The sequence below is a fragment of the Camarhynchus parvulus genome, chromosome 5, assembly GCF_901933205.1.
Source record: "Camarhynchus parvulus chromosome 5, STF_HiC, whole genome shotgun sequence".
In the NCBI taxonomy this organism is placed as follows: Eukaryota; Metazoa; Chordata; class Aves; order Passeriformes; family Thraupidae; genus Camarhynchus; species Camarhynchus parvulus.
In genome coordinates this window covers 22238240-22259072 of record NC_044575.1, presented here as the reverse complement: position 1 = coordinate 22259072, position 20833 = coordinate 22238240, and the positions used below count along the sequence as shown (strand labels likewise).

Genomic DNA, 20833 nt, shown 5'->3' with positions numbered 1-20833 from the left:
AAAGTGTTACACTCAGTTGAGGCCTCCATCAGGTCAAAAGGGAAAACATTCACTGGAATCTCACCACTTGTTAGGACAGTAAGAGCACTGTTCATCTTTGTGCTATGGTTTTGATTATGGGTAGGATTATCAAAGAACCGGAATAACATGGGAAAATAAATATTATTGCAAGACTGTCACTTGTGTTGCAAAGATATGTTGGTGGTTCAGTAGCTCTGGGAGTTACAGTTTTTGCAGGAGCAGAAAAGACTATCATTAAAGTTCTACTTTTCAGGAGGGAGATGATAAAATAATATCTTTACAGATTTATTTTAGACAAGTTTGTTGTGAGAGCAAAAGTTTTGTCATCATGCTTTACCTTTCTATCTGCTCTTTTTCTTCTTAAACCTAACTTAGTTTAAGTCCTGAACATTGGATGAATTTTGGCCAATTTTGACTAAAATAAATAAGTCTTGTTAAGGTCTCTCAGAAGTCCCCAAAATAAGTAGATTGTGTGTGTGTAAAGAGCAACTGAAGTCAACATTCAGGCCTGTGAGGAAGTGAGAGGCAGTGACTGATCACAGATGCCACTTTTCAACACGCAAATGGTACCCAGAGAGGTAAGAGACATGAGAGCAAGTGAGGGTAGTTGCAAGAGGTGTGCAGGAGAGGGGAGGAAAGAATGCAGGAAAAAAGCCTTGGAAGTGCTGGATTGAGAAAAGTAATAGAAGGCATGCTGGCATGTTTGCAAACATTTTGATTTATTCACTCCTGAAGGTATCAAGATTCAGCCCCTTGGGATGACAAATGGGACAACACTATCCATATGGCATGTGAAACCTGGGAAAAAAAGGACTATATTCAGTTTCTTTAAATCAGAATTGCACCAAATTTATTCAACACCTATCTGCCTTAAAAGGCTTGATTACATAAAGGATGATTAAAAACTTAGTAAGGGGAACACTAGTGAGAAATAGTTCAGAAAGCAAAAGCTTAGAGAAAAAAAAAACATTTAGATATATGAGTTGTATTTTACATTGACTAGTTTAAAAGAAAAATATGATTTTTACCTCATGGCAATTCCATTTTATAATTCAACTATGGCATAAAGCTATTGTGAGGTAACTTTGTATTCATGAAGAGCATAACATGACATAACTTTGCATAGTTTTCATTTTTACTATGTCTGAAAAGAAAAGCACTGAAGTATCAGGATGAGCCCTGAACCTGCTGTCCTTTGCAATACGTAACAGGAGCCAGCAGGACATTGAAGAGCCTTGAGACACTTCAGCACAGTCCTCTCACCATACCGTGTGCTAGTCAAACAGCTTTCCCAGCACTCTGACATTTCCTGTGGTTGAATTTAGAGTTGTTCACTTGGGTAAGGTTCCAAATTGGCAGTCAGTGTTTGTGCTGTAGAGCTTAGTGAAGTAGATCTGTGATAAGTCTATGCAAGTCAATATCAGCTTAATTAAGTATATTATAGAAACAGAAAAGCAGGGAAGCTATTCCATTTTTACATCAGTTTATTCAGTTGTGTTGCTAGCAAGACAAACTGAAATTAAATTGAAATTCTCAGTTACAAGACAGGAATGTCCTTAGCATGGCGTTCTTTGGCATACTTCTAAGGACTTCTTGAAAAAATTAAAATTAGCGGATGAATTTTGAAATATCAGGGGAGTGAATGATCAAACAGGTTTTCAGCTAACATTAACTTATATTAGTGATTGCATGGTAAAATGTCATCCTCCTTTCAGATAAGAAATTAATAAACACCCAATGAAAATGCCCATCCAAGTCCAGGTATGAGCCAATGTTCAGATGGCAGGAAGTAATCTTACCTAAAATGACAAAATTCCAAAGGTCTTTTTGAGTCAAATCAACATTTTTCGGGCTTCCAAAAGAAGTTGATAAGAAAGATACAAAGAGCAAAAATTTTTAAATAGGCTTTAAATTAGAGTAAGTTTGAGAAGTAGACAGACGGTAAGATTATGCCAAACACAAAAATTATATAAGTCCTGAGGGGTTTAAAGTGATTCAGGCACATTGGGATACTGCAATGAAGCAAAGCTATGCTTTTTATACACACAGAGCTCATTGCAGTGCTTAAAAAGTATTCAGTGTGTCTTGTGAAAATTAAAACTGTGTTACTGATGTATTAGTGATGAACATATCCAAAAACTGGTAATAAATAAGAACTAGATGGTACAACTGGCATGGGTCATCTGAATTAAAATCATTTTCAGTCCAGGACCTTCCTCCTGAGTACATTGTTATGGTAAGAGCGAGTATTTTCAATATTGCAGTATTTTATGACTTTTGCAAAAACACTCAATCTTTGGTTACTCAGTGAAGTAAAATCCAAAACAGGATTAAGTTGCAGAACTCTGGAAGACAATTATTTAGATTATTCCAGACTGAAAAATAGCACCTGGAGTCATATGAAAGTTAAGCTGTAAATAGAATTATAGTGAAAAATTTTGACAGCTGTAAAAGTAAAATAAATCACATCAGAAGAAGTAACTTGAAGTATTGCTGACATGTAAGTTATGTATAACAACTCTAGAATTATCTCACCACCTAAATAATTATATGATTCTGTATCAAATATCAAAATTGTACCACCACTGAGCAGGGAATTGGACTTGATTGACATGATGATGCTGTGATTTAAATTTCCAGCTTGAGAAAAATATGCAAACACTAGTATGGATTACTGCCTTTTATGGCTTGTCTGTTACTTAAAAAAATACATCTGTGAAGTAGAAAAAACTCAAACATTTTACAAATTAGAGAAAATGTAGCTAACAACTGAAGTGTGGATTAAAAATTAATTCTGTATTTTTAACTTGGCTTCATTATCTTCAGTTGAAAATTCATATGAATCGGTGATGTGACTTATTGTTTTCTAATATGTCTGCTTGTCTGTTGATCTGAGTTTTGGTTATCTCCTGAATCACTGATTTTGATTGCAGCTTATTTCTGAGTAGAATAAAACAATATCCTGCTGCCCAAAAAAGGATGTTTTTTAAACTATGCCTGTTGAAAATAGGACAAGCTCATTGCCTATTAGGAATCTTTTCACAAATACTGAAAAAAAAAAGTGATTAGTAGGGTAAGAATGCTGTCTCTTGCCTGTATGGCTGTTTCAGGGCTGTTTACTCCTTCAGGGTTACTAAAGAGTTACTCTACACTGGTTTTGTTCAGTGCAAAAGCAAACAGTTGCTGTCAGTTTTCCTTTCACAGCATCTACTATCTCACCCTTTTAAAAGTGAATGAAGACTGATAGGGAGTTTTTCCTTCATTCAGATATGATGATACAGCTAATACAGCCTAGAGAGTTACCATAAGGTTTTCTGGAATTGTACACATAGCTGCACATATACATCAGCAGATGATAATTGTATGTAAGCAATTAACATGCTACAACATAATTGAAATAGCCATGACCAAATTTATGATTTGATTATAAATTTTTAAAGACAACACTCGACGTAGTAGTTAATTTTAAACAATCAAATTGTTTTTCCTTAATAAAATACATTTGCAACTTCATTACTATTCAAACAACATATCACGTAGAGTTGAAAGCTGAAATCTGATTCTTTTTCACAATCTTTTTGGATATTCTGTGATTTTGGTATACTTTAATATAGTTTTCTATATATGCTGAGAGTTTTCCTAGTTCTTTCTGGCCAATCTAATTTTCTTCAAAACCTTAAGACAGCCTATGGAAATTTTTAGAAGCATGCTCATCCTTTAAATAGGATGGAACAATGTATTGAGTGCTTTTCAGGGTAGGAATGTCAAATAGTAGGTCAGCTTGCTCAGTCAGCTTTATCAATAGCAAAACTTTACAAATGGCTGCTTACAGACCAACACATTTATTCAGTCACAGAACAAAGTTTTAAAGCTTGTCAGTGATGCTGTACTTAATAAAAATCTACCTTTTATATGCAAATTTGCATTACCTGCTTTTTTCCCCTCAAAAGGTTTGCAGCAAATTTCCTTCTCTAACTTAAGATTGAAGTCTTTTCTTTCTTCTCTTGGCTAAGACTGCTATTGTTTTATTTGCCACCCTGTTTATTCTCCCATTCTCAGCTGAGGGGAAAAAGGTAATGGAACCTCAAGCACTCTTTCATACCATTCCCAAGCGAAACATTTATTGTCTAAACTTTTGCCTGATACTTCACATCTGCACCACATTTAGCACTTCCCTGGCTTCATGCTGCTTTTCTTTATTGCAGCTTTCTGAAGACATGCTAATAAAGTATTATCCATCATATTATAAGAAGATTTAAATGCTCAATATTTTTGCTGAATTTATGAACTTTTATTAAATATTTTCCTGTGAGTGTGATTTAATAGATGGTAAAAAAATGAACTAGCTTCTTGAATTAAAAAGAATCATCCATACCTGTAGTATAGGAAATTCTTCTAAAGAATCCCTTAGAGTGATGGTATACAGTGGTAAAATACTGACATATCAATACATCTTAGAAGATAGATTTCCAAATATGGTAAAAATGAATTGAAAATATACCTGAGCATAACAAACATTCCTTATTTAAATAACTATATCTCAGAGAGTTACTGCAGAATTTTGACTAGTTTTGCTAAAGTGTTGTAATCTTTTGAATCTTTAACTGTTCTTAAACTCATTATGCCTTCTTTGAATTGATTTTTTTCAGCATTAAGATTTATTTGGTCATCAAAAGTTATATGAGTTTGATTTGCTTATATTTAAAGCAGTTTTTTTTTCCTGGTTGGTGATCGCTAAAGGGAGAACTAACCATCTTTGCCAGTAAATACTACAGACAATGGAAACCTTATTTTGGAGGAAATGGGCATACTAGAAATACTAGCTAAAATGTTCAGTGCTTTAAAGATGTAATGGTTTTTTTTAATGTTGCCATGTATTATAATTTATTTCAGTATATGAATGTAGCTTTGAATTACCAGTTATGTAGACAGTTGTGTTTGTGTAATTTTTAAAAACTCTTAAAATATGTTTGGTGGCTATTTAGCCTTGAATTAAAATCCCATCTAAACCATTTGTATATTCTACTGTAGTTAATATTTAAAACATAACAAATTCTTACCTGTAGTTACAGCACATGCTTATACAGTGCTTGTGTTTTCCGTGGTCTATTTAATTTGCTACTTCATAGTTTAAGTTCTTCAGGACAGGTATTGTCTTTCTCCTCTTCTAACAACAGAATAGCTAATTCAGTGGTTATAATGATGTCTGAAATTTACTGTGAGGAGTCACTGAACAAAAATATTTACTGAATAAAAGGGGCTCAAAATAGCAGCAGAGATGTATTTATTTTTTTAACTGTTTCCTATGCCTTAAAATGTTTCATTTTTAAAGAAGTAACTGAATTTTAGACATTTTAGATAACCAGATAAGCCTTTGCACACAGTAGTTGTATATAAGAAGGTATCAATATATAAGCCGGAGTACATTTTATATTTTATTAACTACCAGCTGCTAAGAATTCAAGAACCTTCAGTTTTGTTCTATTTGAGGTCATTGTTAGATCCAGCTTGTATACAAATCTCGTTTAAAATTATGATTTTTATTAGATTTGTTAATGCTGTTTTTTAAAAAGTAGAGCAAGGTTTAGGTAGTCTTTTTGAAATTGAAGATACAGGTGAATTGATATGTTTGGGATATTATTTGCCAGTGGTAAAGCTTATGAATAAAGTAAAGTACTTGACTCATCTTAGTATGTATTTTAAAACAGGTGAGACTAATGATAAGGATGTTCAGGTGGTGGAACTTCCCATTGTTGACAGCTTACACCCACGGCCACCCTATTTGCCCTTGGCTGTCCCTGAAGACTTGGCTGATAGACTAATTCGTGTACATGGGGATCCTGCAGTGTGGTGGGTCTCACAGTTTGTGAAATACTTGATTCGTCCACAGCCTTGGCTAGAAAAGGAAATAGAGGAAGCCACAAGGAAACTTGGTTTCAAACATCCAGTGATTGGGTGGGTATTTAGTCTTCTTTTTAACTGTCTGTCCTTTAATATGTGTATGTAGTGATTCCTGTTCAGGAAAAAATTGTTTTATGATGATAATCAGAGTCTCTAAGTATTTTATGGGGAGAGAGGGCGATTTCTAGATGAAGCTCTTATTTTTTAACTGTGCATAATACAAGTTGATTACAAGTACTTCTTCAGCACACTTGTCTACCTGCCGTTGGACAGATATGTAAAAGGCAGCTCAACAGAAGGTTTTTTAACATGTCCTTCCACATCTGGTAATACAGAATTTCATTAATGTAATTGCCTTACAGCTTGTATTCCAGGCACTTAACTGTCTGTGTCTTCTTTCTAGTGCCTGTAGCTTTTAAAAATTGAGAGAAAAAAGACTAAGCCTATAATTTACATGCCACAATTCACGACTAATTTTATCACTGGCTACATATGAACATACTGTGTGCCATTTCCTTCCCTGCTGATGTTTTTGCAGTTGTTGTTTCCCAGCTATAATGATGAATTGGAAAGGCTTGTGTGGGGAGATATGGGGAGAAGGAAGAAAAGCAGTAAAAAGCAGCTTGTGTAAGAAAGGTTTTTCCATCATGTAGTCTGAAAAATGCTGCTGCTGTGCTGGAGTCTTCTTCCTTTGCCAGAATTTCCTTCAATCCTTAAACTTTCTTTTTCTAGGAGTACACAGTAGGTTGTCCCAATGTTAGGTGGCTTTTGACCTTGAGCCAGTGGGCACCTCACTGCTGCTGTGTCTGGAGACTTGTTACATTTCAAGGAGGTCAAAAAAATGCATTTGTAACTATCTTAATTCAGACTATGCATTATATGAGGCAAATATTCCTATTTTCCTTTTCACCTGTATTGATCAGGCATTATCTGTCTTCAGTAGATAACTTAACCTTGTGCTCAAAATGAATGCCACCTTATGTGCTATAATTCGATGTCTTTCATTCCTTTCATTCAGTTACCCTTTGCCTTCCTTGTCAGATTATTACATTGCTTTTGAGAACAGACTGACTTCATATTGTCAGTGTGTCATGATGGACACGGATGAGTTTTAATCCCTCATTATTTTATGTATTCATTCAATCTAAAATTTCATTTGCTGAAGTATGTATAGTGTTTATAAATGTAATTCCTAATTTTTCCCTTTTTCCAGTGTCCACGTCCGAAGGACAGACAAGGTGGGGACTGAAGCAGCATTTCACCCCATTGAAGAGTACATGGTGCACGTGGAAGAGCGCTTTGAGCTTCTTGCTCGCAGGATGCACGTTGATAAAAAGAGAGTGTATTTGGCTACAGATGACCCTTCCTTGTTGCAAGAGGCAAAATCCAAGTAAGATTAATTATGTTTATATTACAGTTCCTTCCTTCCGGTTAGCTTTACAGTTTCTGACCATTGTGCACCACAAGTTTTAGTATAATATTTTTTAATCCTTTATTCAGTTAAGACTGCATTTAATTTTCCAGTGATTTTGATTTTTCTCTCAGATATGCTTTTTTGGGATTTTTTTCTTCCAAGTATGCTTTTCAAAGCTTAATGTTAAAAATCTGGAAGAGTTGAGCAAGATACCTGTGACTATGTGAAAACAAATCAATGCTGTAGAACGGAGGTAAATAAAAATAATATATACATAAACAATAGAAAATATAAATAATAAACACAGCATTTATTATTGAACATACATATTAAAAAGAAACTACTTAGAAATATTGTAAAACCTGGTTAATATATTAAGAAGTATATAAAACCTGTCCAAAAATGTGAGCATTTGCTGGAGGAATTTTTTTAAGTGGGTTGAAAAGCTTATGATGTAGCTCTTCCCTCTTTCAGAAGGACTTCTGTAGTGATAACATAGAAGATTTTCATCTACATATTGAATAATTTTGTCCTTAAATATAGGGATTCTCAACTTCTTACAGTGTCTTTGTCCCTTTTTTTTTTGTACCTCTATCCTCTTCTAGCTCTCTAGAACATGGATACACAGTAAACATTCATTTACTCCTAGATGGCCTGTATTTCCTTGTAAATTAATACTTCTAATTAATTGATTAATGCTTTCTAAAATCAAAGCAACTCAGTAGTAGCAAATTTTTGAACTGTTCTGTTCCTGGTGACATTCTTGGAAAAATATGTAAGATAACATACTACATAATAGATTTTCTTTGGCATATGCAAGGCAAGCAGAAAATGTTATTTTGTAGTAGAATAATTTTCTACAGCATTGAAAACCTGTCTATTTCAACTGTGCTGTTTCTGTTTTTCTTTCATATTTATAAAAGGCTGCTGTTTAAAATGATGGTGTTTTGTGAAAACTAAATGAACATACTCAACTCCAGATGATGGCAACCTTATCCTTTTTTGTATGTGTAAAGGCAAGAATAATAGTAGAAACAATTATAGCATTTAAAGTGCAAATCTAAACAATGAAAAGACGGGTAATACACAGTTGAGGTTATAATATTTAATTCATTATATTGTCCTAAATAACTCTAAGAACTGTTTGTAACATAACAGAATTCAATATTGATGTAACTATCTTAGTTATGCATTTTTCTTTATTTTTTGTTTAATTTTCAAACCTTATCATTCTTTGTGAATAGTAATGAGATGCTCTACCTGTGTAAACATATAATCTCAAGTTTTTAATAGCAACAAAAACTAATTGTAACATATTCAGTAAAACAATACTGAATTTAATTAAGAATTACAGCTCAAGTCCATTCCAAATCACTATTTTACTTTAATTTGGATGATACAGTTCATTCATATAGCATTAATTTTATGTTTTCTTCATAAAAGGCATAGCATCTGTAAGTATTGAAGAATTTTTTATGTGTTACTGCTGGGTTTTCAGGTCACAGCTTACACTAAAACATAATTTCCTACGTTGCTTGCACCCTACTGTTGCTTGCAGCTTCAGATGCCTTGAGTCGAAGGCATTTGAAACTTCCTGTGATTTCACAGAAGGCAGGGTGCAATTTGATGTTTGGGCATTTAATAGCATCTGAAGGCAGGTTAAGGTCATGTTTTGGCAGCAAAGAAGCTTTTCTTTCTCTTCTTGTGAAATCAACTATAAATTGGTTTACACTTCTGACAAAAATGTTCTAGTCACATTGAACTACCAAGCTTTGATAGAAACAGCTGTCACATTGCACTAGCTTATGTTGCATTCATTATTTTGTGCAATAATATCAGTAAGTCCTAGGTACTGTATCTCTCTACAAGAGAGTGACTGGCTGTCAAACAGCGTTGGCATTTAAGTAAAGAAAATTTAGCCAACATTCATATGAATAGGCATGTTGTTTCTAGCAAGAGAAGTATTTAAACTAATCATAGTCATAAAACCAGAAATGTTTTGACTTAAGTTTCAGAAACTTCCCTTGCAGACAGATGTCTACCAACTGCAAGTGCAGTAGTAAAGATAGTGCAGTCACTACCACCAGTTTGTAGAGTGTTTGTGTTCTATATCCAAAAGAAGGAAAGAGGTGATATATTTTCAGAATTAGGATCATGTAGAACAATTTTAGTAGAGAGTAGCAGGGTTGAGAGTTCAACAACTGTAATGATCAGGGGATTAAAGCATTTGACAGCTTCTGGTAAGCAGAGGTCATGGTATTTATCTTGGGTAGGTGATGTGTTAGGGATGGTGTAAATTGCTTTTTCTTTGGCTGATTTAATAGTTTTCACATGCAAATTTTTGAATGTCTAGTACATATATTTTTAGTCCATAATACTCTTACAGTATCTTCACTCCTTAAGGTATTCAAAATAATACAGATTATATATACCTAAATTCTTAAAGAGACCATATTTAATATATTTCTAGTTTGTATATGACCCTATTTAGGTATTGTTCTTTAGTACATGAGCACAAAAATTCAACAAATCGCATTCTTCCTTCCAGAATGTTTTCCTGTAAAGTCATCTGTATTTTCTTTTTTCTCCTTTTTTTACTGTTTATTTACTTCCACAACAGCAGGTTAATATCTTTTCTCCCTTTCTACTATGTGCAGTTTGGCTAACCCTCCTCACCCCCCAAGTCATAGTATGCCTGATATACAGAATTCAGCAGTGCTTCAAAGTACTAGAACTTAATGAAGAGCTCATATATTTTCCAACTTTTTTTAGAGCAAGACCTGAGAAAACACATTATTTCTTACTTAATCTGCTTACACATATACTCACAATATTCTTTCAGAGGGAAGAAAATTTTCAGTGCCTGTTCTGGACACCTCCACAGGCCTAGCATTTGAGAACAGGAGCCTGGGACTCACCTTGATTTGGACCTGCAGGGATAAGCTGTAGTTACACAACGAGTTGATCAGCTTCTGAAACCAATGGAAACTCGAAACAGTCCTATAACTGTGCTTGATTTGTACCCTTCTCTGAGGCTGTTAAGTGCAGGGAGGAAAGATTTTTAACTCTCTCTCTCTCTCTCTTCCCCACCTTCTTTTGATTTCTCGTTTTCCTGTTCCCATAAGAGCAGAAAAAAGAAAAAGGATTTTTAAAAATTTTTAAGTCATTGTTACATGAGAAAATATTTTATTTTAATATGATATAAACTAAGGTTTCCTATTTCAAAAAAAACTTTTCGACTTAAAGTAGTACTATTTTTTTTAATAAGTCAAGAAAAGTGTATTGCTGTGGAATTTTACATCTATTTCCTTATGACCAGTGAATTGCAAAATTTGTTCTCCACATGGCCTTAAGAACTGTGAAAGACTTTTTTCATTTTCAATTCTTTTCATTAGTTTATATGCATTTATTTAATATGTCCCTTTCACAGGTGACTGGTTTTTTTTGCACAGTGTCCCAGTCAGCATCTAATAGTATGGTAGTAAGTGTAGCCTAGTCAAGTCAGAATCCCATATCCTGTTTAGCAGTAGAGAAAACTTAGTGGTCTGAGTATATTTCATCTAAAATCAGCATCATTTGCAGAATGTGGTATATACTTCCTACTGTGTCTTTCACTTCTACTTTGTTATGTGTCTGACAGAAGTACAGGATCTTTTTATTTAATTATTTTTTCTTGATAAAGAGAGGGCATGCTTGGAGGCAGCAGTGACATTCTAGAGGGTTCAGTAAAATTGTAATTAATTTCCTGTAAAGCAGAGACTTACCTAAAATGAATTAACAACCCTATCTTGCAGCAGAGGTAATGCTTCTTAAAAAAAATAAACAGAACAATGCTATTAACTGTGTATTGTATTTTTCACAGGTATCCAAATTATGAATTTATCAGTGATAATTCCATATCCTGGTCAGCAGGACTCCATAACCGATACACTGAAAACTCCCTAAGAGGAGTCATTCTGGATATTCACTTCTTGTCTCAGGCAGACTTCCTGGTCTGTACGTTTTCATCCCAGGTAACGTGCAATGCAGAGACAGTGTTGATTATATGTACCAGTTCTAAATCTTAGTTTTCTTCATGCTTCTCTTTATAAAAAATTGTTTTAAGATGAAAAGCACAGCAAAAAGTTACCAAGCTAATGTGGCTAATGTGCTGATCCACCTAATTCACATATGGCAAGATATGATTTCTATCAGATTAAATGTTTTTTACTTGCTGTTGTTGTTATTCTCTTAGGTGACAGAATCACACATGATTGTACTGTTAGATGGAAGTGGACACTAAACTCAAAAGTTAAAATTCACTTAAAAACTAAATGTTTTCCACAACCTCAAATGTAAATTTTCTGCTGCACTTTAATGACAAATAGAAACAAGCACATATTAATATATGGTCAATACAGTGATATATTGACCTTGACAGGCACAATTCTTAATACAATTGCTGTAACAAGAAGACAGCAAAACTACAAAAAGTATAGAAAAACCTCTTATCCTTCAATCATGCTTGTGCATACACTTTATTTACCATTCACCACATGCTGTAGGAGAGAATGACATTTCATAGCATGTTTAGAAGGTTATTAATACAGGCTGTTTCAGACCAAGGACCTGAGTAAAATCCAAAGTAAAAATTCTCAGTAAGAAGAGCTGTGAGGAGCCATCCAGTTTATTAATAGTGTTTGATTTAGCTGAAGCACATCCGCTGAATGCATATCACAGAGAAAGAAACAAAACCTACAGCTGTATGTCTTAACTGCCGCACATGCATTGGTGTAGAGACAGTTCATAGTCTGAAGGAAGAATGATGTAGTCTTGGATAAGGACTCAATGAAAAATCTGTAACATTTTGTGCTATTGTTATATTCAGATAGCTGTGTTAAAAGTGATAAATGTTTGCTTTAAATAAAACTCTGGGTGTAAACACAGTTTAAATATAGCTGCAAATGGCTTGGCCAGAATATATTGTAATTGAATTTTAAGTGTTGAAGAATATGTGTTTAAAATACATCAACACACTTAAGGTGATACAGGTTGATCAAGACCTCTGGAGGGAACCTGACAAAACCCCCTTTGAGGTACATGGTGCCTTTGAGCACAACTCTCATTCTCTTTCACCGTGGATTTGACAGTAGACTTGTTTATTGGATAACATATTTGGTTTTCTAGAGTTGCAGAAAATTCTACTGAAGAATAGGAGATCCAATATTAGGGTGTTACTGTCAATAGCTGGACTATGAATTTGGTCCAGTAATTAATTTATTCTAGGCAATTTATTGTGCTGTAATAATTCAAACTCCTCAAAAATAATTTAATACAGTTTTTCTGGGCATGCAACATTGTGGATCTCTACAGAATCTTCATATATTGGGCTTTTCTAAGGTCTGTTGCAGATTTTCCCACTATTCATAAAGTTTTCTTTTGAGGGGTTTTAAATTTGATTCTCTTATCTCTAACATTTGAATTGCTATCCCTGTCCTTTCATCAAGTAAATAAACTATTTGATATTTACTTTGGCATTGAAGGTAAGCAAAATAAGGCAGTTAATGACCATCTTTTGTCCAATAAGTGTGAAGAAAAAACAAGGTTAAAAATGTATTCTTATTTATTTCTATTGTGGTTTTGGACTTTCTCATTAATCCATTCTATGCTGACTTCGTTTTCTATTTTTCCAAAAAGACTCTGAACTTCTTAACAGAGGTATTAAGAGAAAATGATGCTATATGTGAATGGTATCAGAAATTCCCCTGTATTAGTTAGGAATTAATTAACAAAAATTAATTAACGAAAAGAACATTGGTAGAAATTGAAGAATAGGTATTTCCTTAAAATACTGTTGTTAAAGAATTGGTCCTATCATGTAATGGAGAGTCAAGGGAAACAACCTACCTTGGCACTACATTTCAGCAATGTCACATTAATTGAATACATTAATTTAATTTTATAGGAAAACCACATGGGAGTTACACAAATCATAACACAGTAGCAGAATTAAGATTACACATTAGAACAAAGATTTTTTTTTTTTTGTCTCTTCATTCTTCATTTAGTCTTCATGAAGTCATAGCTCCCTCTGACTGATATAACTTCATTTCCTTCCAGAATTTATTAGTCTTTCTTTTTTTTTCATTGTACAGGTAAGTATACAGGCTGCAGAACATGGGATCTGGGAATAAAAAATGGGAGGCTGGTTTCAGCTATATTTCTGTGCGTGGATGTTTTGCCTGCTGTCCTCACAGTTTACAGTTTAGTCACCCAGGTTTGGTGCTACAAAGAAAACAATTGCTGAGCGAAGGTGTTGAATGTTTTGTGTCAGATATGCACAACACACTTGCTTAAAGCATTTCTACTGAAAAAATGTAAAGTCTTTATAGTGTGTATTATGTATGTCTCTTCCTAGGGTACACACACATGCAGATAACAAAACAAATACAGTCACAGAAGCTATAAAATAAATAGCCTTTTGCAAATATATGGGTAATCAAACCTGTTTTTATATTGTGGTGTGTAACAGGTACTTTAAAATAATTAACTTCAGCCTGATCTTCTGAAAGGTACTTCTGAAAAGTTTTTTTAAAGTTCAGATGCAGAGGGATTAAAGGAAATCTATTACATTTTTAAAGCAAATGCCTCTCTCAAAGGAGCTAAGAAAGTACAAATATGTCTCATATGAGTGATCAAAGTTCTATTCACTGTATCTTCAAAGGGAGAAAATAAAAGTAAAATCAAGCTTTACTATATTAACATAGACTGAAAAGTATGAAAAAGCTGAAGTGCTTCTTTGTATTGGAGAAATCTGCTGTATTGTTAATCAGCCTGTATCAAACTTATGTGAAATTAGAGAAAGACACAGTAATGGAGGTCAGAAACCAGAAAACCCACAGCAGCCAAGTCAGACACCTGACAGAGAAGAGCCTTCTAGCCAGTTGTTGAAAAAACTTTTTTTAATATAGTGGTATGCTTGTGTGTTTCTGGCAACTCTGAGATATACAATATAATTCTAATGTGGGAACATGTGTTCCGTCTGAAGAAAATTCCCTTCATAAAATGGGGTACAATGACAAGTAAAAATGCATCTTCCCTCCGATGTAATAATTGTCTTCATGGAATTAATTTCATTTATTTGGCTTCTAAGTTGCCAGCAATTCTATCACTGTTCTAATATAAACAGCATTTTAAAGCTTTGGACTTATGGAACTGTTTGGTTGTGAAAATTTGAACTTCCTTTAGAAAAGTAAATGCAAGGTCTCATTATTGCAGGATAAATTTAAATGTAAATTCTAAAGGTTCAAAGGGAAGTAAAATGCAATTTTTAGTGGTTATAGTAGAAAAAGAAAACTTGCTTTTACATTTTATTGGCTACAAGTCATTAATTTTAAAAAGCAGAGTTGCTAGTGTTCATATAGATGTTTTCATTTTAAACTGAAGAGTAGATGATACTAATTATTTATCTATTTATTTATTTGTTTGTTTGTTTGCTTACCAAATCTGATCACCAGAGGCCTAATTAAGATTCTGCAAAATTTCATGCTTTTTAGTAGCAAATATGCTGGGATTCTGTGGAGTTTTTTTTGTTTGGTTTCGCTTGGTTTTTTTTATTTTTTGGGGGCTATTTTTGTTGGTTGGTTGATTAGTTGTTTTTTGTTTTTTCACGCAGACATTCCAGACCCTGATATTCTTGGGGAATATTACTATACATTAGTTGTTGATTTCTGTGATATATTTCAGTCACACACAATATTAATGACTTCTGTTTTTATTTCTAAGGTTTGTCGAGTTGCCTATGAAATTATGCAGACGTTGCATCCAGATGCGTCGGCATATTTCCATTCTTTGGATGATATCTACTACTTTGGGGGACAGAATGCTCACAACCAGATTGCTATTTATGCTCATCATCCACGAACTGCTGATGAAATTCCTATGGAACCTGGAGATATAATTGGAGTAGCTGGAAACCACTGGGATGGTTATTCAAAAGGCATCAATAGGAAATTAGGAAGAACAGGCCTGTACCCATCCTATAAAGTTAAGGAGAAAATTGAGACAGTCAAGTATCCTACATACCCAGAGGCTGACAAGTAGATTAAAAGGAAGACATTCAGCGGTTATTATAAAAAACTCAGTTTTGATTGGTTCAAACCAGTCAACAACACACTAACTATTGGTTTCTATGGGATTTGAATTTGCATTTTATCATGCGGTTAAAATCAAAGCCTTTGCAATGAAACTGGACAAGAAGCTGAGAACAAGTGGATGGGCTATTGTCTGAACTTACTCTTAAACATTTTTGTTATATGCACTCTCACACATGCACACACAAACCCACGTACAGCAGGAAAACTGTTGTTTTATACTTCTTGTCTCTTTTCAGGAGTTGTCCCGGTCATTAGTCTTATGTGAGCTTTGGGCTCTTTTCTCCGCCATTAATTGACAATAATGTTCAGACTTATAACACTGCCACATTGTGTAATTTGAGTGACATGAACATATTTTGTATGTGCAAAATTTGAAACATGGTGCCTATATTTGAAAAGTTTGTGACCTTTTTAGAAGAGCCATGCCTGTTTCACAATGGGCAAGAGTCCACTTTCATCTGGTATTACCGTGACCACTGAACTTGCTTCAAACAAGAGATTCAGATTTCAGACTAGATTTCTTTACAAGTTTGGGTTTTTTTTAGCATTCCATTGATTACTTCTCATCATTAATAAAATAAAGGTTACATTCAACAATCAAGTAGTCACTGTCTCTTAGGAGCTTTTGTAAACAATGCCATGAACAGATTCTTTAGTACTGGTAATTTGTGGACTTTGCCTTTGATTGAAAAAACCAACAACACAAAATCCACAAAATAAGGAAAAGCTATCCGGAGTTTCGTTGAATTTTAAAACACTTGTGTAGTATGGCAGTTGCGTAGGGCACAGTGCTGCTCAGTTTTGTGGACAGTCAGTAACAGCAGGATTATGTCAGTGGCTAAATTGCTTACATTTACCCTCTGACACCATTTTCTTACCTTTTCTGTTTCTCTTCTGAAAATAATTCAGGGTTTAGGGTATTGTGGATGGCCACTTAGCATTTTGGCATTGAATATAATTACTTTTAAGTAAAATACTTCAGGTAATCCCATTTATAGAACCTGTCAGTCTGGACTACTTTAAAAAAATCTAACAGCTTACCCAAAAATAGTAGGTTACAAGAAAATATACAAGGATGAAGTTTTATGCATGTCGTAAGATTATTAGTACTTCTTAGTGTTTTGAAATCTCATGCCAGTCAGCTCTCATTAAGAAAAGAGGTAATTTATAAAATAATTTTACAAATAAATTCATAGATTTGATGGTTGTATATATATATATACATATAATATGTAAGATGACAAGAGATTGTTTCCAAATAAAAAACATATTTAATGGCATTTTATAGCTTCTAGTGCAATCCAATTTGGATTACTGGAGAGCAGAAAATGTTTACTGTTCAGAGGCTGAGGAAATGCCATATGAGTAAAGGTTAAAACAGCATGGCTAGTTGACCCTAGCAAAGCAAAAATATGCTTAATTATATTTATGAATAGACCAAGGACAGTGTTTACATAGCGAATGGGTGCACTTGACCATGAATAAATTTTAGACTGAAAAGTAAAAGGAAATCTCTGGAAATGTTCAGTTCAGCAGAAGGCTTACAATTGAAATAGTGCTGAGATGGAACTGGATTGGTATGTGAAGGAATTACAAAGCAGTACTTTCTGACATTACTTTCAGGACCAATCCTGTAGATCCCCTCCAGTAATATGTGCCTCAACTGAAAAATTATTTTGCATCTTGAAAAAGAACAACAAAATCAAAGTTGAAAACTCTAGGGGAAAAATATACATTTACCATAGTGTTAAATAGACATATCAGTGAAAATGAGCTTAGATACCAAATGAGTTATAAAGACTGATAGAAAGATAATGGGAAGTTAGTAAGAGCAGCCAAAAGTGCTAAAGATGAATTTTTGCAACAAAAGATGCCTAGAGTCAACTGGCGTTTCTGTATTTTGGAACTGGTAAGGAAACAGTTTTATGTAAGTTTCCTGTCTAAGTGATACTGTTAGATTTTCCACTAATTCAGGCAAATGCATATTTCAGAGGTACAAATGTAGGATAAATAATTTTTATTTTTACTTTTTTTGAGTTGTACATATAAAGCTACTGCTACATTCCTTTTCAACTTGAAAAAAATAGAAACCCATTTCTAGAGCATTTCTTCCTCAGCAATTAGGTCAATGCTTTTTTTTTTTCTTTTTTTTTTTTTGAAAAACTAGTTTAATTGTTTTTCCACAAATACTACATCAGCTAATTGGTACAGATTTATAGATTTTGAAAATGTTTTATTTTTTAAGCTATTTAGTTAGAGCTTCAGAGCCCATCATTTCTAGCTCATTTCTTAGAGTGTGATTCAGAAATAGTATTCATAAATAAATTAACACTAAAGTTTTCCTGTAGTTAGGTAACTCAGTTAAAAATACAATGAAATAAGATAAATAACAGAATATCTGAGATGAGCCCAAAGGCAAAAGCAGGTGTGGTAATGAGAGAACTGAAAACACTGATGTTGTAAAAGCTGTACCTATATAATGTGGCAATTCCTCAGCAGACTGTATTTGACAAAACATTGGTAAGGTACACATACCTCCTTATATATTCTAAGTACCTAATGAATTATTAGGTCATCATCTTTGAGAAAATGATCATGAAGTTATACAAAATTACAGCATTACTGTTAATACTTCAAAAATGTACTAATGTAGATGCTATGATCTTATTCCCCAGGGTCATATGATCCTCTGGTGCTCAAAGTGCAGTATGTTGTCAGAGGAAGAAATCTAGCAATACCCTGCTTGCTGGATGCATGTTTCTAGAGATTTATTTCCTTTAAGACTACCAATTAGTTATATTTTGAAATCCTGGGACATTGGTACATTAAAACTGATTTTGTTTTATATGAACAAAATGAATATTTGAGACTTTATTCTCGCTGTACAGTGGGGTCCAGGTAATATAGAAGGATCAATGGGTATGTGGAAAAGAGACCCCCCCCTGATTTTTATTGTAGCTCAGAGAAAAGTGAAATAATAGGAAATAAAATTTTGTCTTGAATACCTGGGAGAAAGCTGAATCTTTTGAAGGCTATGAACTCATTAAGTTACTAGCCAGAATGCTTGTGAGGAAGCAAGCATACATCATGTTCTTCTGTTTACCTTGTAGCCCTGCAGCAATCTAGTCTTGTAATTTTTGCTGCATACCAAACCACCTTCTCTGATACCCATAAAACAACAAGCCTTCATACCCCCTTAAACAACTGTTGTTTAATTTAATTTTTTGTCTTTAAGAAACTTTGGGTTGTGTGTGTGTATGCATGTTGCATACATAAGACCCAATACGAGCAGTACTCTGGTGTTCTTTGCTATTTTACGTTATCCTGTCATATTCTCAGTAAAAACTTACTTGCCAGGTAAATGTAATCTTTAAAAACTTCATATTCTACATGCTGCTTAGAAGATAAGAAATTTATTTTGAGTGATTCAGTTAACTGGTCTTCTGTGATATTGCTGTACCACCGACCTCAGTTCCTGATTTTCAGGCCAGCCCATGGTCAGATGGGTGGGATTTACAGGCTTTCTCTGCCAATATCCTGTCCATGTGAACTACTGAGTATTATGGATTTGTTCAAAAAGGATGATGTTTTATTTCAAAGTTTTTACATATTTTTAAATGTTTACCTTGTTTACCTTCAGATAAGTCTTTTGTTTAACCCTTCTATCACTGAATTTTAAGAAAACTTTAGGGAAACCAGATTTTTCTCCTTTACCAATTTTCTGAAAGGAGATCTGGTGATACGTTTTTTTACAGAGAGATATTCGCAATGCAGGTGTTTCCTTCATAATGGGTTTTATGTTTCTTTGGTTTGCAATTATAAAATAAGGGTCTTCTGAGCTAGGGACATAATAGAAAATAAGTGGATAATTTTCATGATAAATTCTTGATAGAGGGAGGGAGATTTTTCTTCATGCCAATGGAATAGCACCTACCATTTAGAACATTTTCATAACAGTGAATTGAACTTGGTTTTTCCAGGTCATTAGTTTCTTCACAATGTAATCTCTGATGTGACTGAGGAACCCAGATAAAAATAATTTGCTTAGTTTGGGAAATGGGAAGGAGAGAGAGTGTAATAAGACATGATATTGTACTTTTAATATGAGTTGCTACATCATCTTATAAAGCCACAAATAAACATTTCTGTACTGGGTTAAGCACCTCTGCTAGTGAAATCATACATAGAATTTGCAGCCCTGCTTTTGATTTTGCCTAATACCAGTCTGAGTAGTATATAAACATCATGGTGATACTCTGATTATTGGTTGTTATTATACTACAGTTTCATTCCTGTTTTGGTGGCGTGGGACCAGGTTGTCAAAGGGCTTAAAAGGTTGTTTGGTTTTCTTATTGTATGGAATTAAAATTACATTTAAAGCTCACTTAAATTCTACTTCCCTAAGGCACCCCCTAGAATTGTAATTATAGTCCCCAGACTTTTGTCAAGGTTCTCCCTATCTACCTGCAAGCTTACCTGGAGCAAGACTGAAGCAAAGAAAGTAATTTATAAATATGAAATGCATACAGGTTGTGTTTGACTTCATAGTATCCTGTTCATTTCTTAAAAGCATGAAACGTGGCTTTGCATGATACAAATAAGAGGTTAGTGTAAGATTCCCAAGTCTGCAGAAAAGAGTTGCTTGTCTGCTTGCTTGCATTGCTGGTTGCATTCACTGTGTACAAGATTATTTAGGAATCCAGGTACGTGAGACAGAGGTCTTTCAGCATTACTGCTGAATGTTTAGGTCTTTCAGCATTACTACTGGATCCCTTCCACTGATGTTTGCTGGTCTTTAGCCCTTTCAGTACTGTGCACAGACTGCTGGTGATGTTTGCTATTCACTGGAATCCCTTTATTTTTTTATGCTTGTTTCCTTTGACTCAGCTTGTCAGCAGAATCCTATTGCCACTGCAATTCAAACAAGTTTGGATTAATGCAAAGGCATTGTCAGTTGTTTGCACAAAAATGTCTTTGCCATTGCTCAGAATTAACGTCACACTCAGGCTGGCTCCTTGGGAGGTGCTGTTGAGGGAAGGAGCCATCTCCACTGCACTATACTGTATGTGTTTTATAGCTGCTGGCAGTACATGTACATGGTTTTACTTTCAGTTTTGCATGGTTTTTCCACTTTATCCAGACTCAAGGTTTTGTTTAGTATATTTACGAAGCGTTTTCTGGAGGATGGTGAGATGAAGTCCCAAATATGCTACATTTTCTTCAAGAAATATAACAGACCTCATCCCATTACCTCTTAACTGTCTTAAAGACATACTATAGTTGCACCATTTTAGTAGAAGCAGCTAGATTGACGTTTCCTGAAGACTCTGACTTTTTTTGTTCTTCTGTTAGCCCTACCACT

The 20833-nt window shown here is 34.2% G+C and overlaps 1 protein-coding gene across 1 annotated transcript in view; it reads left to right on the top strand.

Moving 5' to 3' along the window:
- Window positions 1-16068, top strand: part of FUT8 (fucosyltransferase 8) — a 97197-nt gene extending 81129 nt beyond the window's left edge. The window contains 4 exon segments of the mRNA XM_030948655.1: window positions 5730-5976; window positions 7136-7312; window positions 11199-11349; window positions 15101-16068. Coding sequence (XP_030804515.1) covers window positions 5730-5976; window positions 7136-7312; window positions 11199-11349; window positions 15101-15418 — 893 coding nt within the window. The 3' untranslated portion in view covers window positions 15419-16068.
- The last annotated feature ends 4765 nt before the right edge of the window (window positions 16069-20833 follow it).